Genomic DNA, 19,869 nt, shown 5'->3' on the forward strand with positions numbered 1-19,869 from the left:
GTTTGTGTTTTCACCTATGTACTAAATGAAGCGTTCCCCAAGTCCACTGCTGTTCCTTAATCCAGGTATTTTCAGGTGTGGGCGTATTTTTAGTTCTGTTCAGCTGTGAGTCATCACCAGGCTCGACCATCCTCCTCATGCTCAGCACAGACCCAGCTGTCTCACTGCTTGATCGTGCTGTGGTTACCAGGGACACAAAATCATTAACATAATAAATGTGTACTTTTACACTGCATAACTACACCTGTAAATGTGAGAATCAAGTGTTTTTCAGCCCTATTACCACCTAACAGTGTAGTTTGGTGGTAATAGTTCAGTGTCACGCAGGTGAAAACTGTATTTAGCGACCGACGGTAAATCTCCCCAATTTTTGTCCCTTCTTTGCACCGTTCTTATTTGTCAAATCCATTAGCAGATTACAGAATGTCAGCCTATTTACATGGCTTTCTCTTTCCCGCCCACACGCCCCATGATGCAAATGCAAGCCAGGTTCAGAGCTGAACTGTACCACTTATCGGTAAACTAGCTTTTTTCTATGCTGGTCGTTGGACATTAGGTGGCCATTTAAATGCGAGCTGAATAATGCACTTTGACTACATAATAAGATTGCGGAATTTACTGTGGGGAGAAAAGCTGTTTTAACACTAAATGCGGTAGGTTGATTGCATAGGTTGGAGTATTAAAAAAAAATAACATTGTGATGCATAGACTGTTGAGTCATTTGATGAGCAATTGAGCAATTCCTGGACTTTTCCAAGTAGCAGCACGGCAGATAGATAGGTACAACTTTTCTTTTTTCTTTTTTTGCTTTAAGTCGAAGAAGAGTATGTCAAGCCCGCTAGCTAATGCACACTTGCGCTTGGTTAGCTACTTTGGCAGAATTTGTGAGACGTGTAGTTATCAGGAAAAACACATTTATTTAAAATTTTCATGATATTACAAAGAATACAACTATTAAAGATGAATTTGGACTGTACTTGTATTGTATTTTCCCCAAATCTGCCAATATTTTTTGGGATGTATCATCTCGGACCTTAAGAGATTGTGTAGCAGGAGTCATAGTTGTTGTCCACTCGAGATTTGTCCTCAACAGATGTGAAACCAATGATCATTTTAAAGAAACCTGACAAAGGACATAAGATCCATTCACTTTAGATTAAATTTCTAATAAATTAACAAAAGTACAATATAAAATTGATAACTCCCAGATTTTTTGGCTTTGTTTAAAATAAATTGAAGAGCAAAATAATACAGTTTTATTTGTTGCGCATAATATACTAGGGCTGGGCAATAAATCGAAATAAGCTAAATCTGGAAATCGAGTTGTGTGTAAATGTATGCTCTTGGGTATTAAAAGCAGTTTTTTGTTAAGTTCTGTTACATCAAAATATTGAGTTGTAATTTAGTACAAGTTATTCACTAGCTACGAAGGTTAAGTTTACATTAAAACCAATTTAAAATCTTTATACACTGTTATGTAACATTTTGCACAAGGTTTATTTTTGAGTAAATTAAACCTTTAAATAAATGTTTGTTGGATTTATTATTTTTTTGATTAAAATTGTATCACCCTACATGATACTATGAAGCTGGAAAATAGTTCTCGGTGAAACTGTTGAAAAACGCCTGAAAGTATTGATTTTGTTTTTACTCTATTAAAAAGTAGTTAAATGGTTTAAAATTAAATTACAACCACCCAGAGCAAAAATACAATTAAATCCTAAAAAATATAGAAAAGGTAGGCAACAGGTGAGTATATCACTTTGTATAATACTATGAAAGTAAGTAAAATCACAAAAAGGAAAAATTGACCTTATTATTGCATTGTGGTTTTTTTCCCCCTCAGTCGAAGGCGGATAAATGTGTAAAGTGTATGCATGAAATACTTTAAAAACAAAACAAAACGTTCTGTCAGCCATGTATGTCATTTACTTCCTAATAGAATGTCCACAAGAGGTCACTGGTATTGTCGGCCTTCGCAAGTAATCGATACCTTCAAATCCAGTACGACTTGGATTCTTAGGAGCTAATAGCTGTATTATAAATGCTTGAATTTACAGTGAATTGCAGCACATTTATAGCCAAAATATGATGTGATAAATGCAAGTTAAGCGCTCAGGTTTGGCCAAATGCGTGTTGCAACAAGACTGCAGCACCAATACATGATAAAGACAACACTGAGAATAAAGGCACCACACATTGTCAAGCGGGGGTGAGTCACACGCAGACCGTCATACAAAGCTAACAATAGCAAGGCAGCAATCAAACTACTGCTACTATGCTGGAAGAGTGTTTAACTGTGCGAAAGGGGTGTCATTTGGGGCCCACTCTCGATCGGGGCATACAGGCAAATGTGTTTTGCTGAAGCAATGGGGCCCTTGATTGTCTGTGCTCTCGCGCCTCACTTGTTAACTGGAGCGTGCGGCTACATGGAGTTCAGCAAGACCCCCACAGTCCTTTAGCTGTCAGTTGACAAAAGCATTAAGCAGCCCCAACCACACACCCACACCCCACCCGACCCCTCCTTCAATAAGCTGATGACGCTGAATGTATATGTGGTCATGCATGTCCAATGAATTCAAAGTAAAGATAACCGCAGTGATCGAATTTGGAGCGACTATCAAAATGCAGTCATGTCCCCATTTGGATGTAAATCAGTATTGATGTGAGGAATATGAGGCAGTGTCTGGAGGAGGGAGCTGTAATGTGGCAACGGGATTCACACCATTAACCTTTCTATAGTAGTATTGCTGTACTCGAGTATGCTGTTATTTACCAAAAAAATAATCAAACAAACATTTTAGAGCAGGTTTCTTTTCTCTTTTTTTTTTTTTCTTCTTTTTTTGGGCACACTTCTGAGGGTTCCTATTAAAGGCAAGAAAGGGTTAACTGCATGTAAAAAAACAAAACAAAAAAACCCTTTAGATTGTATATTAAGGTGTATATATTGTTGATATAGGGCAGGAGTCTGCAATCTGCGTCTCTGGAGCCACATGTGGCTCTCTAAAAAAAATTGGAAAATTAATATTTTATTTACATATTTATTAATTTTTTTTAGATAAAGTAATCTATAAATGAACTAATGATTTATATAAAAATTAATAATTAAATATAAAAAAAAATGCAGTCCATATTTTCAAGTTGACAGAAAGAGGCGGAGGAAAGGTAGTGAAAATGTTTTAAAAAATACCTAAAATGTCCAAAAAGCAGAAAATTACCATTAAATGTCCACGAAATTGCCAAAAATGGTACAAATGAAAATGCGAAAAGTACCGTATCTACAACATGTCAGAATTATTATTTTTTTATGCACAAAATAAAACGTTTAAAAAGTAATTCTGAAATGTCCAAAGACAAAATCCCGAAAACTACCATAAAATGTCCACAGAATTGCACCCCAATAAATTTAGAACATTGATTTTAGAAAAGGCTGGAATTTTTTTTTACAAAAAGTTACCATAACATATGAAAAAACTAAATAAATCTCAAATTACCATAAAATGGCCACTAAATTGCCAATTATGTTGGAAATTCGATGGAAAGGCAGAAAAGTGTGTGTGTGTGTATATATATGAAAAATTACAAAAATAAAACAAAACAAAAGATGAACATTACAGTAGAATAAAATGAATCTGAAAGTATTCAATGTTGCATATTTTCTGTAATGGTGCAGCTCTAATTAGCCCTCGGGCATTAGATTAACACGAACAGCACACGGTTTTGCTCCAGACAGAGTTTTGTATTTATTTGCCCTAAAATGGCTCTTTTGACAGTAAAGATTGCTAACCCCTGATATAGGACAATATCTGTGCTTATGTACCAAATGTAACTGTAATCCCAGACTTGCCGGACCACCCCTCCATATGGCGTTGCTGCTGTCTGTCTGAGAGAAGGCTCGGCTTTGTCTCAATGTTTGGGGTGGGTGCCCTCCCTCTGGGTGGAGCTGGGGGTGGGCCCAATGTTAATTGGAGGTCATTGTTTCGCCGGCCCCTCTTTGACCTGCATGGTCAGGGGGCAGGTTGCAGATGAGTTCGTTATTTATTTATTTATTAAATTATTATTATTTTTTTTATAAAAAATCAGTGTGTCAATGTTTTTTCCAAGGCTAATCAGTATGTGACAAAGTGGAAAATGATGGCTGTTCCTTCCTGTCCCCAGGCCCAGGCCCAGGCCCAGGCCCAGGCCCGCCTGCCCCTCCTCCCTCTCTGTTCCAGCCTCCGCGGCGTCCCGGCCTCGGCACGGTGGGGAAACCCATCCGTCTCCTGGCCAACCACTTCCAAGTGCAGATTCCCAAGATTGATGTCTATCACTATGATATCGACATCAAGCCTGAGAAACGGCCGCGGAGGGTCAACAGGTAGCTTTCCGTCAATTTGGATGCAACCGCCCCCGCCCCCGCCCCCCATTGCTTCCGTTTGCGTCTCATCAACCATTTCCTTGCCTTCCAGAGAGGTGGTGGACACGATGGTGCGGCACTTCAAGATGCAAATATTTGGGGACCGACAGCCTGGTTATGATGGGAAGAGGAACATGTACACAGCACATCCACTGCCAATAGGGAGAGACCGGGTCAGTATCCCACATGAGTGGTCTTTTATTCAGAATAGTTGAATCACCGTTTACTTCCTGAAAGAAATGCACACCTGGATCCCACTTGAAATAACATATTATTATCCTTCTTCTTAAAACCTTGCTTGTTCCTGTTGAAAGTATTGGCTGCCAATATATATCTAAATATCTCTCTCTCTATCTCTATATCAATATAATATCCAATGTGGACTGCACTTATGGAGAGACACTATGAATAAATAAAAAGTACATGAAAAAAATAACTGTAATGAAGTTGAATTGCAGCCTTTGTGATTTGAAAATTGCATTCTACTGCATCGCGATGTCTGTTTGCTTTCCATTTAATTGTTGCGTTCCTAAGAAGTCACTTTTTCCCGACAACCGCCACACTTTTCAGGGTTTCCTAATAGCACAATCACTCGCACTTTTCACTGTCTTGAGAGCCATACTGATACTAATTGTATGTATTTATTCTTGCTGTTGTCACCCACGCAATAAATTTCCTCATTGCCCTTTCGTTTTCACTTTCTCCGTCCTATTTAGGTGGATCTGGAGGTAACCCTACCTGGCGAAGGGAAGGATCAAACCTTCAAGGTGTCCTTGCAGTGGGTGTCTGTGGTCAGTCTTCAGATGCTTCTCGAGGCGTTGTCCGGCCACCTGAACGAAGTCCCCGAGGACTCCGTTCAGGCTCTGGATGTCATCACGCGGCATCTCCCGTCCATGAGGTCTTCATTTATCTATTACAACATCTTTTTCAAATTTTCACTATTTATGAAGCTTTGACTGAATCCCAAGCTCTCTTGCATCCTGATCAAATTATGTCACACACAATGGATGTCATTTCTAGGCTTTAAATCACACCCAAATGGCAATACAAACAATTTCAGACTTTTTTTTTGTTTTGTTTTTTTGTCTGTCTCCGTTTCTACAGATACACTCCAGTGGGTCGTTCATTTTTTTCTCCTCCTGAGGGCTACTACCATCCGTTGGGTGGTGGCAGGGAAGTGTGGTTTGGTTTCCATCAGTCCGTCCGTCCTGCTATGTGGAACATGATGCTCAACATCGATGGTAAGGCTGTGCTGCAACTTTTTGGGTGAAAGATTTCACGATACGATTACTTTGGGGAAAGAAAAAAACGTTAATGTTTTATTGGGGGTCGTTAAGTTTTTTTCTTTTCTTTTTTTGCTATTGTTATATAACTATGTCGGTGTATTAGGGTTATATATATAATAAAGTGGCAAATTTGCTAGAGAAAAACATAAGAAACTTACGCCAAATACACGTAGCGTAGCTATAGTCTAATTGGTGGTTAATGGGACACTGTTTATACAATGAAAAGGCAGGATGGAGACGGATTCATTCTTAATTTCAACTTTACTCGTCATACACGGACGGCAGCAAGAGCGACAACACTTCCTGATCCCCTATCAGCTAGCATACTTTAGGTAAATGCAAGTGAACGACGGAGAGCCGCAGATTCGACACGTCAACTTAACTACTTAAAAAATACCAAAATGTATGAATGTGTAAATAATTCTGGAAACTTAAATATACGTTTTAACAAATTAACTTAAATGCTTGGTCCTTAGGGTGTGGACCTTCGCAAAGCGAGGCGTCTTTGTCGCTGGCCGTACCCAACGCTTCAAACATCATATGGTTAATCTTTGCTAAAGCAATTACTCTCTCCTTATTTGAAAACCCGACCGAATAGTGGCACAAACATCCAAGTAATACTCTACGTGTATTTCTTGTATGTTTCTGAGTTTTTCCCCTGCAGATTTGCCACTTTATAAAATGGCAAATCTGTTTTTTTTCTCAGAATATTACCATCCTCCTCTGGGGGGAAAAATAAATAAATATACGTAACGTAACCCTAATACACCGTCATATATAACAGAGGACTGATAACAGGATATGATTGTGTTGGCTCCATTATGTAAAGTGAGACCAAATGATCATTCTTGAATTAAGACCTTCAGCCTGACTGCAATCCATTTGAATCCATCTAAAAACATCTGGACATATCAGTTCTGCATTCCTTTTTGCCTGTTGCACTTGAGCACATGCTCGCTCACTTAGCCTGCGATATTTCATGCATGAAATAGTTCTGCTCATAGTTCCTAATTAATGGGGGCTATTGAATAATGTGGTATCTCTCTTACCCTCCCAGTGTCGGCCACTGCTTTCTACCGCGCTCAGCCTGTGATTGAGTTCATGTGCGAAGTTTTAGATATACAGAACATCAATGAGCAGACCAAACCACTGACTGATTCGCAACGTGTCAAATTTACAAAGGAAATAAGAGGTGAGTGTTTGTTGAATATTGCTATTTTTAAAGGTTTTAATTGGAGCAATTGCGCTCAAAATTAGTTTTTAATTTGCAAAACTGCAGTAGGAATGTTTGACATTTCTTCAGTCCTGGTCAAGATCATTGTACAGTGTTTCCAACTTGCACACTGAAAGCTTGTGGATATTGAATCTTCTTGTGTTTTAACAGGCTTGAAAGTGGAGGTCACACACTGTGGTCAGATGAAGAGGAAGTATCGGGTGTGCAACGTTACGCGGCGACCAGCTAGCCACCAAACGTATTTCACTTTTAAACTCGCAATTGTTTTGTGAATTCGGATTAAAAGTTATTAGCCTGTTCTGTACAATTTTATCCCCACCGTCCTTTTCTTGACAGGTTCCCCTTACAGCTTGAGAATGGCCAGGCAATGGAGTGCACAGTCGCTCAGTATTTCAAGCAGAAGTACAATCTGCAGCTCAAGTATCCACATTTACCCTGTCTGCAAGTAGGACAGGAACAGAAGCACACTTATCTGCCATTGGAGGTGAGAGAAGGTGACATGTTCTATGCAGCCCCACTGGTCTAAATATGGTATTCTGGTTAATATTGCGTTAGTGGAATATGAGTTAAGCAGCAAAGTCCAGCTGTTTTTATCCATCTCAAGTGGTGGCCATTTTGCCACTTGCTGTCGACGGGAGATGACATTAATGTTTCTCAGGTCTCAGGTAACAGCCAATCACAGCTCAGCTTCAGAAAAAGGGTGAGCTCTGAGCAACTGTGATGTCGTCCTCTTCAGTCGATAGCAAGTGGCCAAATGGCCGAACCCTGAGATGGATAAAAACGGCTGGATTTTGCTTCATAACTCTTATTCCACAAATGTATTATTAATCAGAATGTCATGTGTAGACTAGCGAGGTCACATATAACATAATATTGTCAAGAAATGTTTAAGATTGACTTCCACTTTCATGACTAGTCACTTTTGTATGTTATGGTTTTGGAAGTTTCATTTAATTATTTTTTGTTTTTTATTTATTTATTTAGTTTTAATTAGATTTCAAGGTGGTTCTGTTTTTTTATTTTTTATTTATTTTTATTTTTTATTTTTTTTAAAGCTTAGATTTTAGTTAGTTTCAGTATGACGCTCTAAAAACAGTTGGGTCAAAAATAACCCAACTATGCGTCAAAAATGGACCAATCCTCTACTTGTGTCGGTATGACCCCCAACTTTAAGGCAAGAAATGGGTATTTCAGTGTAAAACAACTCAATATTGGTCAGATCCTTTACTTGGGTCAAAAAATTGGGTCATTTTGTACAAAACGACCTAGAAAGTTAGGTCAAATTGACCCATATAGTGGATCGTTCAATTTTTTATCCATAATTGGATTACTTTTGACCCAACTGTTTTTAGAGTATAGTTTTCATTGTTGTTTTTTTCTTAAATGTGTATTATTTCTGTGCAATATTTAATAAACACTATGGTAAAATGAAAAGGGTAACTAATTTCTTACCTTTTGCTATAATTATAGTTTTAATTAGTTTTGTAAACATAAGATGTAGTTTTTGTTTTGTAAACATTTTTGTTTTTATTTTATTCCATTAACAAAATGGTTTGCATTTCAGTTTTTTCTTTAACTAAAATGACTTGATGTGCACTTGCACTGCAGGTCTGTAACATTGTAGCCGGACAACGCTGTATAAAAAAACTGACGGACAACCAGACGTCCACCATGATCAAAGCTACCGCTCGCTCCGCCCCTGACAGACAAGAAGAGATCAGCAGACTGGTGAGTGAACGTCTACGTATTGTAAAATATAGTCGTTTCTGTCCGTTTGTATTTTGTTATTCAATGCTCTCATCCCACCCAAATAATACTCTGCCCTCATTTCCTTCACCTCTTTTGTCCTAACCTTCTCATTACCTCGCCCAGGTCAAAAGCAACAGCATGGTCGGGGGCCCCGACCCGTATCTGAAGGAATTTGGCATTGTGGTGCACAATGACATGACCGAAGTGACAGGACGAGTGCTCCCAGCTCCCATGCTACAGTATGGGGGCCGGGTGAGTACAGACACGGGGAGAGACTGTGGCAGGGTGAGTACCGGGACGGGGCTACACTTTGGGGTTAATGGAGAATGCGCTGAGTGAATGTTGGATCAATGGGCTTTTCTTTCCAGGTTTGCAGGAATAGTTTTAGTGAGTCATCTGTATATCAATTCTCAAAAATGTGTCCCTTCTTAATTTTGATTAATAACCAATAACGTATATTGCTGTATCAAGAACCCAACAGCATGAAAAATAATGTAATTCCTTACAAACGAACCAGTGCAGCAGTTAAATGAACTAGGCCTGTAAGACCTGGAACAAGCTCAGTGTGGTGCAGCTCAGCAGTCTGTGTGCAGATGCTCTACAGCAGGGGTGGGCTATTAATTTTCCAGAGGGGCCATGTGAGGAATTGGAACAGTTGGTGAAGGCCTTTTTAGCGTGCGCAATTGAGTTCCATATTAATTAAATTTATTTATGTAATGCATTCAGTTGCGTTGTTTTCAGTAACCCGTTGTTTGTGTTTATGTTTTTTATTTTATCATGTATTATCGTCCCACACATTTCAAGAAATGTTAGTTTCTAACACATTTTGCTGCCAATAAAGTTTCAACGATAAGGGTACCGGTATTTTTACTTTTAACTTTTTTCCCCTGTATTTTCTTAAAAGTTTGCTGACATTCTTAGGACGGGCTGGGAAATTCCCTTCTTACCTCCACTACACAGGAAATGGAGACATTTTTAACGAATGGAAAAATTGTTAGATTGGCAATACTGAAGACTCAAGTGTTTTCATTTTCTTTCGGTTTGACATACGCGCACATAAATATAAGTAGTATTTTAAAATAAAACAAGACATAGCTTACATTTTATTTGACTTCTTAAAAGCTGCAATTACAGGTCTGAGACTGTGGATGGGCCAAATATGGCCCATGGCCTGTACTTTTATGTTTGTGCAAATATAGTCTTAATAAAAAGTAAAGATGTATATATGTACTCTATATGTTTAATTGGCCAGTATGCGGGGGAGGTCTAATCATGAAAGACTGCTGATTCACCCACTGAATCTCAATTCAGCCGTCCGTTCCACATCTGGAGAGAGCTAGAAAAATGGTGACGCTAAAATTAGCTGTAAATGGTTTTACGCTAATCCACGTGGAAATCATAATACCGAGAGATATTTAGTGAAATGGGTTAGAACGGCTGAATTGGAATTCAAGGATTGTGAGGTGAATGTGTTGCCACCAGGATGTCGATGAGACTTGTTATCACCCAGCACAGTGTTCAGCAGTAAAATCTTCTTTTTTTTTTTTGCCCCTTGAGGGCTAATTTGGCTTTCTTACAGGAAATAAAACATCCTTACAATTCTGCTGACGCGAAGTACAATCCTGATCTCTCTGTATTAGTGTTTGGCTGGATTTCCCATTTTGTTCTGCGCTCAATTTGCAGTTCTTCACGTTGTTTGATTTAAGAGCTCAATAAGACACTCTTTGTTCCACTCTCAATTGAACAGCTGGCCATTTGCCTCCTGGGACAGCAAGTCTAATCGGCTTCCAGTGAATACCTTTAAATGTGGACTGTGTTAAGCCTTTGCCATTTCTCTCATTGCTTTGAATGAATGGTATCAATTTCGTTTGAAAACTGCATGCTGTTTTGTGTACCATTGATTATTTATATTCACATTTCAGTCTTGTTGTAACCTACTCTATGATTTTAGTTTCTATTCCTGACGTAATCCTCGACTGATATTTATGTCCTTAAAACTTACATTCAAGTCTGCATTGGCGTTTGTTTAAGAATTACAGAAACACACATGCTGCCAAATGGCTACAATTAACTACTTGGGTCATTTGCTAAATGGCCTACTAGGCTCTTAATAGTATTTGGTAAAGCTTGTTAACCTAGTAGAAAGCTTCTGCCCTTTTGGGAGTTGTATTTACAACCATACTGAACGAGGAAGAAAATATCCCTGCAGTCAATCTTGTGTATCGGCTCATCCAAGCGGGGGGTTGACTAAGAGGTTAGGGACTCTCTCCGCAGAATAAAACGGTGGCCACGCCCAATCAGGGCGTGTGGGACATGAGGGGCAAGCAGTTCTACGCCGGCATTGAGATCAAGGTCTGGGCTGTGGCCTGCTTCGCTCCACAGAAACAATGCAGAGAGGACCTGCTCAAGTGAGTGCCAGAATGGATAAAGCGCGCTTACTACAGGCTACATTGTTCGTGCGCGATGGATCAGCTTAGATATTTTGTGCTTATTGCTGACCGCTAATGAGCTTGGCTTAATTTTGGTAGGAGCTTCACTGACCAATTGCGTAAGATCTCGAAGGATGCCGGGATGCCCATTCAAGGCCAGCCATGTTTCTGTAAATACGCACAAGGAGCGGACAGCGTGGAGCCCATGTTCAAGCACCTCAAGATGTCTTATGTGGGCCTACAGCTCATTGTTGTCATCCTGCCTGGCAAAACGCCCGTCTATGGTAAGCGCGCTGGTTTTGGTTCGAGAGTCGAAATGCATGAGGTCAAACTAGATGAAGCACAACAAAATGTTACGGTGATTTAGTTTTGGCCATTGTTTGGTCACCACTAGGGGGATAGGCTGATTATTGGTGCCGGTATTTTGACAGATATCGGCATCTGCCTTTTTCCAAATCTGAAGGCCGAGCTGGTGGTATCTTACTGAGCGGTGAATGCTTGCGAACGTAGTGAGTTTAGGGTTTTCATCGGGATTTGTAAGATGTTCACAGGCAGTTTTTACTTTTGTTGAAAAGACATTTCAAACCTATTCGGACAATTTTCACTGTCTGCGAAGATCTTTTGAAACCTTTTACAAACCCTGACGACCCCCCCAATTTAGCTACAGTCGCAATTTTGCATGCATTTGTTGCTCAGTGAGATACAGGGACTACATTTATTTAAATTTCCACTTAAAAGATTATGCTGAAACTGGGAACTTCCTACATTTTATTAAAAAATAAATTAATACATTATGTTGACAACAGGAAACTTTAGAGAACTATTTGTTATTGTTTTAATAATTTTAAAACAAAGCTATCCTTTATATGTTTAAAAATAAAAATAAATTATGTTGATGCTAATATTTTCTCTTTTTTTGTAAATGAATATTTGCTTGAAATATCGGTTATCGGCCTCCTTGACTACTAATAAACAGTATCGGCCCTGGAAACGCCATATCTGTCTAGCACTAGTCATTAGAGCTGTCAAAATTAATTGACTACTATTTTAATAATCATTTGGAGCCATTTTTTTATTTAAAATTGTCCAAATCCTCTGATTTCAGCATATCAACAGTAATTGATTTCTGTAGTCCTTAATGAAGACTGATTAACATAAATCCCTTTTTTATTTTTTACGATGTATGAAAAAACCCCACCAATCACCAGTTAATAAACAGTAATCAGGGGGGGATGCATTTGTAATACATTTGAATGCAAAATTATGATTAATGGAGTCTAAAAATATTTGATAGTGACATCACTACTAGTCACCGCTGTATTGTTGTCCACAGCTGAGGTGAAGCGGGTGGGAGACACCCTCCTCGGCATGGCCACTCAGTGTGTTCAGGTGAAGAATGTTGTAAAGACGTCCCCACAAACTCTCTCCAACCTCTGCCTCAAGATCAACGCCAAGCTGGGAGGCATCAACAACGTCCTAGTACCGCACCAGAGGTCTGGAGCCTTTTTGGTTTTGAATGTTGTCCATATGAATAGAATTGTTTGACCATCTTATGCATGTGAACGTGACAAAATGTCCCTTTTTGTCTTGTTCAGGCCGTCCGTGTTCCAGCAGCCCGTCATCTTCCTGGGTGCAGATGTCACCCATCCTCCAGCAGGTGACGGGAAGAAGCCATCCATAGCGGCGGTGGTGGGCAGCATGGACGGCCACCCCAGCCGTTACTGCGCGACAGTGAGAGTCCAGACGTCCCGTCAAGACATGTCCCAGGTTTTTAAATCCTTTTGATGAGAAACTTTTGCAGTGCTGTTATATTAGATGCAGAGCTACTTTTTTTTCTCTCCCCCTAGAAGCAAGGTCTCTTTTGAAAATAACAAGACTTTTATGGTGTCTTTAGGAGCAGCTCTTCAGCCAGGAAGTCATTCAAGATCTGACCAACATGGTGCGGGAGCTACTGATCCAGTTTTACAAGTCCACACGCTTCAAGCCCACTCGCATCATCTATTATCGTGGCGGGGTTTCTGAAGGCCAGATGAAACAGGTGCCATATTGCATTCTATAGATGTTATTGTTTGTTTCGACCACATATGTGAATGTCAAACTGGTTTGTTTACCAGCTCCACCGATTTAAGGGGTAAGTTCCAAATTAAAAAGCAAGTCACAGAAATCATTGAATGTGATTCCCCATGATTAACAAATTGTATTGCAGGAAACTGTACCGGTAGCTAATTTGAAACACAATGCCCATGAATTATTGTTTCGCTCAGTTTGATGATAAACGATGCTAATGGCAGTCTTTTGTTGTACATTTTCAGGTAGCGTGGCCGGAATTGATAGCCATCAGGAAGGCATGCATCAGTCTGGAGGAGGATTACCGGCCTGGCATTACCTACATCGTGGTCCAGAAACGCCACCACACTCGTCTTTTCTGCTCTGACAAAGCTGAGAGGGTGAGAAATGTTTTTTTGTTTTTTTTATCTGTTGTATAATTTTTTTAATAAACAACCAATTTGTATTATTATTATTTTTTCTGTCTTTCACTTTTAGGTTGGGAAGAGTGGTAACGTACCGGCTGGTACGACAGTGGACAGCACCATTACACATCCGTCCGAGTTTGATTTCTATTTGTGCAGCCATGCTGGAATTCAGGTGAGGCACAGGATTGCGCACATTACATACTCGAAATTCTACATAGTAAGCATAAAATGATTTTTAATGCAATCGAATGTTTCCGGACTGCAGATGTATATTACTATACACTCCCCTCCAAAAGTGTTAGTGTGACAATGTCTTTATTATTGTTGTAGAATGGGTTTGAAAATTAAAAGCTGACAAGATTAAGACCTTTTAAGTTTTAATTCATCCTTTGAATTGAGTCAAATTCAGAATTTCACAGCCCTGGTTTCAATGGAGAAAATTGATTGAGTTCCAAGCTTTTGTAAGCTTTCAAGTTGGTCATGGAATAAGTTAAACACATTTGCTTTATTCCTACAATAACGTGCGCTTCCTCAGGGTACCAGTCGTCCGTCGCACTACCACGTCCTGTGGGATGACAACTGTTTCACAGCCGACGAACTGCAGCTCCTCACCTACCAGCTGTGCCACACCTATGTCCGCTGCACGCGCTCCGTCTCCATCCCGGCGCCCGCCTACTACGCCAGGCTGGTGGCTTTCCGCGCCCGATACCATCTGGTGGACAAAGACCACGACAGGTGAGGTCGCGAAACATCGACCCAGTTCTGTCCAAAATGGATTGTGTCACTAGACCAATGGTCTGCAGCCTGCGGCTCTTGAGTACTTCTCCTGTGGCGCTCTAAAAATAATTGGTAGAAATGTTTTGTGTTCTACATATTTTTATTTTTAGATGAAATATTCTTCAAATTTGATTTGGATAAATTAATAATTCAATATTTAAAAAATGTCAGAGTAAGTTTTCAGAAAAAGAAAAGACTAAAGATAGATGAAAACGTTTTTAAACCCACCAAAAAAAAAGTCAAAAAAGTGACCATAGAATGTCCAAAGCAAAAATTTACCATAAAATGTTCATGAAATTGCCAACAATTTTTGAATTTAATAATTTAAAAAAAAAAAGGCAGAAAAGAATGTTGAAAAAGTAACCTTAAAATACCCCAAAACAAAAGAAGGCAGACAATTACTGTAAAATTTCTTTGGAATTGCCAAAAAGTCATAAAATTGATTTTAAAAAAGGCAGAAAAGAAAACGTTCAAAAAGTATATATAGTATAGTACTATAAAATGTCCAAAATTAAAAGACGAAGTGCTGAAAATTACCATAGAATGTACACACAATTAAAAAAAAGTCAGAAAATGACCTAGCCCAGAAAAGGCAGGAAAGAAAATGTTTAAAAAATTACCATAAAATGTACAAATACAAAAATCTCAAATTACCATTAAATGGCTAAAAAACAGAAGTCAGAAATTTGATCGCAAAAAGACAATAAAAAAGCTATAAAAAAAAAGTCATAAAATGTCCAGAAAAGGAGGGAGAGGCAGAAAATTACCATAAGTCCATAAAATTGCGAAAAAAAATTCAAATTTGACAAAAAGGCAGAAAAGTTTAAAAATGGAAGAAGGTAGAAGAAAATGAAGTATTGTATGCTGCATATTTTTGTGTTATGATGCATCTCTAATTAGCTCTTGGGCCCTCAGCACATAAGACTACAATTAACAACACTTTTTTTTCTTCTTTTTTACAGTAAAGGTTGCTGACTTGTGTTTTTTTGTGTTGTCTTGCAGTGCTGAGGGAAGCCATGTGTCAGGCCAGAGCAACGGCCGTGACCCCCTAGCTTTGGCCAAGGCAGTTCAGATCCACTATGACACCCAACACACCATGTACTTCGCCTAATCTGCCCGTCCACACGCGGACTTCCATCCCGTCTGTATTTTCATCCATTATTCTAAGCTCGTCTTTTTCCTTGTCGTCTTGTCGTTCTCATCAGTCACTTTTTATTTTCCCAAACGTGCACCAAAGTGACACTTTTGACGGGATTCTGCGTCCACTAGCTTTTTAATGAAACGAGCTCAAATCAGTGTTTCCCGGTCAAGTCGCCCTTCGAACCAGCAAATCGGCACTGCAAACCCCACGGGTTTCCAATGCACAGAAGAAAATGACAGGAAAATAACAAAAAAACACACAGTACTAATTGAGCCAATATTTTGTGTTGTTGTTGTTGTTTTGGGTTTTTTTTCTATCTGAATGTCTGCACTCGTATTTTTAAGATACACTGAGCGATGGAGTGTTTTCGGCACCACTTGTGTCGTCGAAGCTCTTTCGCTCTCCCAGCTAAGCAGGACTCTGATCTACTTTTACCTCAAAGCCCACCAGGGCAAAATCTGTCACAAGGTCTTGGGTTTTATTGGGTGGGAAGAGATGGAGGGGTGGGGGGGTTGACCTTTTGAGAATATATATATATACAGTATATATATATTATATATTTTTTTTCATTTTTATGAGTGCGTTTGAACCTTTTCCTCCTTCAGTCTTTTACAAACGAGGTGACCTGGGTGTCCATACCCATTACTACTTTCTTCCCATCCTTTTGCAAAAGAGTAGCCAATGTGAGTGTTTGTGTGCGTCTCTGTAAATACATGTACTGTTGTTTGAGTGTGCGTGTTTGTGCGCGCACATGCTTTCATGGCAGGCCACTGAATTGTAAAGGGAAATTGAGGAGATAACTGCTGTAAATGCCTCAGACTTGTTTTTATATTCACACATACAGTACATATAAACGTATATTTACATCTCTAGAGCAGCTTTGAGAGAAATGACTTAAACGGGCCTCATAGAGGCGGCGTGAGGATGTCGAGCAGTCCTGGGTCGCTTATCGATTCAAATAGTTTGACTATGATGGGCGGGATTTGCACACGTGCTTGTTTAAGGCTTGGCGTGTGCAAATGATGATCATTTTCCAGTTGTAAGTGATAACAGTGATATCTGATGTCTCCATTTGGGACTTGTTTGGCTAAAGGCATAAAAACGCTGCCCTCAGTGTGACAAATGGGATTTTTCTTTGGACCACCTGATTATCTGAAAGATTTTATGCTGACACTGCTGGACGTTGGTGTTTTGTTTTGTATCTTCTAGGGCCAGAAACCAGAGTAGTTTTTTTTTTTTTTCGGTCTCATTTGCAAATGATGGCCAATTCATTGCACTGACCCGGGACGCGAGGCAAGCAACAGAGGGCACTCTCAATCTCTATTACCTTTATGCATTTATACATACGAATCAATAAAGCAGATTTGTAAAATTTTAATATAAGGATGTTTTGTGGTTATCTTGACTGTTTTAGAATTTAGTGCTACCATTGATGTTGTCAATGTTGTAATTGTTGTGATAGAAATTTTTCAAGTTTGGGTGAATCTTTTAGAAGTAGTTCAGGGGGCGGGTGAGCTTTCGGTTGGAATTTTGTTGTAGCATCCCGGCTAATGGCGAGAAGATGTGGGGCTCCTGGATGGATGAACTCATTTGTTGGTCCAAGGACAACTTAGGTGGCAAATCCAGGTCCAGAAAGTTAAAAACCCTGCCACTGTTCGGCTTTAGTCCCTTGTGCGAGCTAGCTAGCTAGCTAGCTCCGTAGCAGGCACCCGGGGAGCTAGCTAGTAAAAGTAAAAACCCTGCCACAGAATGGCTTTAGTCCCTCGTGCTAGCTAGCTAGATCCCTAGCAGGTAACGGAGGACCCGGGGAGCTAGCTAGTAAACGTAAAAATCCTGCCACAGTTTGGCTTTAGCCGCTTGTGCTAGCTAGCCAGCTAGATCCCTAGCAGGTAACGAGCACCCGTGTGGAGCTAGCTAGTAAAAGCAAAGACCCTGCCACAGTTTGGCTTTAGTCCCTCGTGCTAGCTAGCTAGCTCCTTGGCAAGTAACCAAGCACTCTGGGAGCTAGCTAAAGCCCAACTGTGGCGCAGGGTTTTTACTTTCTGGACCTGGATTTCCCACCTCTGTTTCACAGTGTAGCACTCAAGGGTGTTGACACGGACCTGCCTCTGTGCGCCACTGTCTGTTTTCACCAGTTAGATGGAGACAATCAGGGATCGTAATTGTAGTGAAGCTAGATTGGGGGGACTTGTTTTCAAATGGTTTGCGATGAGCAATGAGATTAAATTTTTAAAACGGTTTCAATTTACTCTGTGTATTTGATGTGTACCCCACTTACTCTTCAAAGTCTTTGCTATACGAGTGTGTCTTTCTTATTCTCATGCATTTTTAACACTGGATTGAAGTAATCGACTTTAGCATGAGCACTGCCCCTCTGGATTAATCCATCAAACCATCATTTGCCTTGTGTAGTTGCACGAGTGTAGCTTCTGGATCGCCGAGACTGATGGAGCGGCAGTCGCCGCGCACGCCTCATCAGGGGGGTACTGCTCAGGGTAGAACCCTTTTGTAATAAACCATCCGTAAAGCATCAGGTTTATTATGAATGAGTTTGAGCGCTTACCTGTTGAAGGCGTGCGCGTTGGCCTTAAGCCCAGAGTGGGAGGGTTGTCCAGAGATTGAATTGTGAAATGGGGCACTATAAGGCAAATCAGGGGGCTGTGGTTTAATATTCAATTTTTAGATTGGAAGTCAAGTCGAACATTTTCCTTTCAATATCGTCGATTTTTTTCCCCCACTAGTCTAAACACGACATTCTGATCAATATTGTGTCTGTGGAATATGAGTTAAGCAGCAAAATCCAGCAGTTTAGTTCCATCTCAGCAGGCGGCCATTTTGTCACTGTCAACTAAAAATGACATCACAGTTGCTTAGGAATCGGGTAACGACCAATCCCAGCTCACCTGTTTTCTGAGTTTGGTCATATGGCAATGACGAGGTGAGCCGCGATTGGTCGTTAACTGAACAACTGATGTCATTTTCAGTCGACAGCAAATGACAAAATGGCTGCCCCCACGATGGATAAAATGGGTGGATTTTGCTGCAGAATTTTTATTCCACAAACAAAATATTAATCAGAATGTCGTGTTTCGACTCGTGGGGCCTCATAGATCTTATTGTAAAGAAACATTTTGACTTTACTTCCCCGTTAATGAAGCTTGATAAACTGTGTGCTGTTTGTAAAATGGCGGCGCAAAGCAATATAACCCAGTTGTACTGTTAAAATGCAGAAAAACAAAGCTGTCTTTTTTTTTTCCCCCCCATTGTGGTTTTTGGTCTACTGTTGTCTCTGTTTTTTCTTTCTTTTCATGTTTCATTTGCTTGTATCAATCAGTGGGGATGTGCATTTGGTGGTGTAGTTACATAGGCTTTAGACAATTTTCGTTGACTAGATTTTGCTTGCCTGCATGCCAGACTGTTCTCCTACTTAAGAAAAAATAAAACGGTTTTGAATCATATTTATAAGGATAAAGAAAAAGTATAAATGCTTTTTTGGTGTAAATGTTTATCACTTTGTTGACTGTTTAGCAATATCTGTTCAATCTCCTTTATATGTGTTTTTTTCCCCCCACATAATGTCAATTTTGTAAGGTGAACGTGTGAGGAAGGGGGGGTCTGCTCTTTGGGTCGTGTTCAAATTCAAACGAGGTACTTTGTTCAAACATGGGCCCGTTTTAAGAGCAGTTTTTAACCCCTCTCCTCTTTGCCTAGTGAGCCTCCAATTGTCTCCTTCCTGGTTTATACCTGTGGCTAAGCCTCTTTTTAGATTGCCTCCTTTCTCCATGGCAACACCCCCTCACAAAAGGGTTACCTCTTTTTACCTATTATGAATTGAGAATTATTTCTGTCCCAAAGGGGAGAGCATGACAAACTGTTAAATTCCCATTATCACTTTGTTATATCACTTATCTTAATGATGGAGTTCTTTGTGTATTTTATTGTTTTTGTAAGGAGGGGGTCGTTTTAGCTCTGCTCTACTTTTTTGTTTTGTCCACTAGTGTTCTCTAATAGCAATACAAAGGATCTGAACGCTTCAAATCAATGACTAGAGCTGTCAACACTTTCCGACCAGTAGGAGGGGCATGTTGTAGAACCTCCCCTGTTTTGGGCCATTCACACAGTATTGCTATTATGAAATGCTCACGTTTTTTTTTTTTTAGCCTGCAGGGAACTCTTGTGTTTAATGTGCGAAGTAATAAATTGGTATTTTATGCCTGTAACGTTGATTGTGTCTTCTGATCATTTCCTATGGATATTTGGCAGGTGTGCGCATATATTTTGTCACTAGGTGGCGTTTTTGTCCCAGAAATCTCACAATACAACAGTAAGGACACTCAAAATGTTTATCGGGTTTTTAAAGGTTAACCTCGTATAAAGTGTCAT

General features: G+C 39.8%; 1 protein-coding gene across 3 annotated transcripts in view; it reads left to right on the forward strand.

The window, feature by feature from the left end:
- The window catches only part of ago4 (argonaute RISC component 4), a 24,325-nt gene extending 4,613 nt beyond the window's left edge, over positions 1 to 19,712 (forward strand). The window contains exons 2-19 of one of the 3 annotated variants that reach the window (XM_086062220.1): positions 4,154 to 4,357; positions 4,449 to 4,569; positions 5,113 to 5,294; positions 5,501 to 5,637; positions 6,740 to 6,874; positions 7,067 to 7,154; positions 7,253 to 7,400; positions 8,525 to 8,644; positions 8,789 to 8,950; positions 10,925 to 11,073; positions 11,194 to 11,378; positions 12,428 to 12,587; positions 12,690 to 12,861; positions 12,989 to 13,132; positions 13,407 to 13,541; positions 13,639 to 13,740; positions 14,104 to 14,303; positions 15,348 to 19,712. In XM_086062220.1, coding sequence (XP_085918346.1) covers positions 4,154 to 4,357; positions 4,449 to 4,569; positions 5,113 to 5,294; positions 5,501 to 5,637; positions 6,740 to 6,874; positions 7,067 to 7,154; positions 7,253 to 7,400; positions 8,525 to 8,644; positions 8,789 to 8,950; positions 10,925 to 11,073; positions 11,194 to 11,378; positions 12,428 to 12,587; positions 12,690 to 12,861; positions 12,989 to 13,132; positions 13,407 to 13,541; positions 13,639 to 13,740; positions 14,104 to 14,303; positions 15,348 to 15,456 — 2,653 coding nt within the window. In that variant the 3' untranslated portion in view covers positions 15,457 to 19,712. The remainder of the gene's footprint in view (positions 1 to 4,153; positions 4,358 to 4,448; positions 4,570 to 5,112; positions 5,295 to 5,500; positions 5,638 to 6,739; positions 6,875 to 7,066; positions 7,155 to 7,252; positions 7,401 to 8,524; positions 8,645 to 8,788; positions 8,951 to 10,924; positions 11,074 to 11,193; positions 11,379 to 12,427; positions 12,588 to 12,689; positions 12,862 to 12,988; positions 13,133 to 13,406; positions 13,542 to 13,638; positions 13,741 to 14,103; positions 14,304 to 15,347) is intronic. The other 2 variants (XM_086062222.1, XM_086062221.1) reach the window with 2 other exon arrangements.
- Positions 19,713 to 19,869: the final 157 nt, after the last annotated feature.

The sequence above is a fragment of the Leptonotus elevatus genome, chromosome 19 (assembly GCF_054856555.1).
Source record: "Leptonotus elevatus isolate MCC_2025b chromosome 19, RoL_Lele_1.0, whole genome shotgun sequence".
NCBI classification, from domain to species: domain Eukaryota; kingdom Metazoa; phylum Chordata; class Actinopteri; order Syngnathiformes; family Syngnathidae; genus Leptonotus; species Leptonotus elevatus.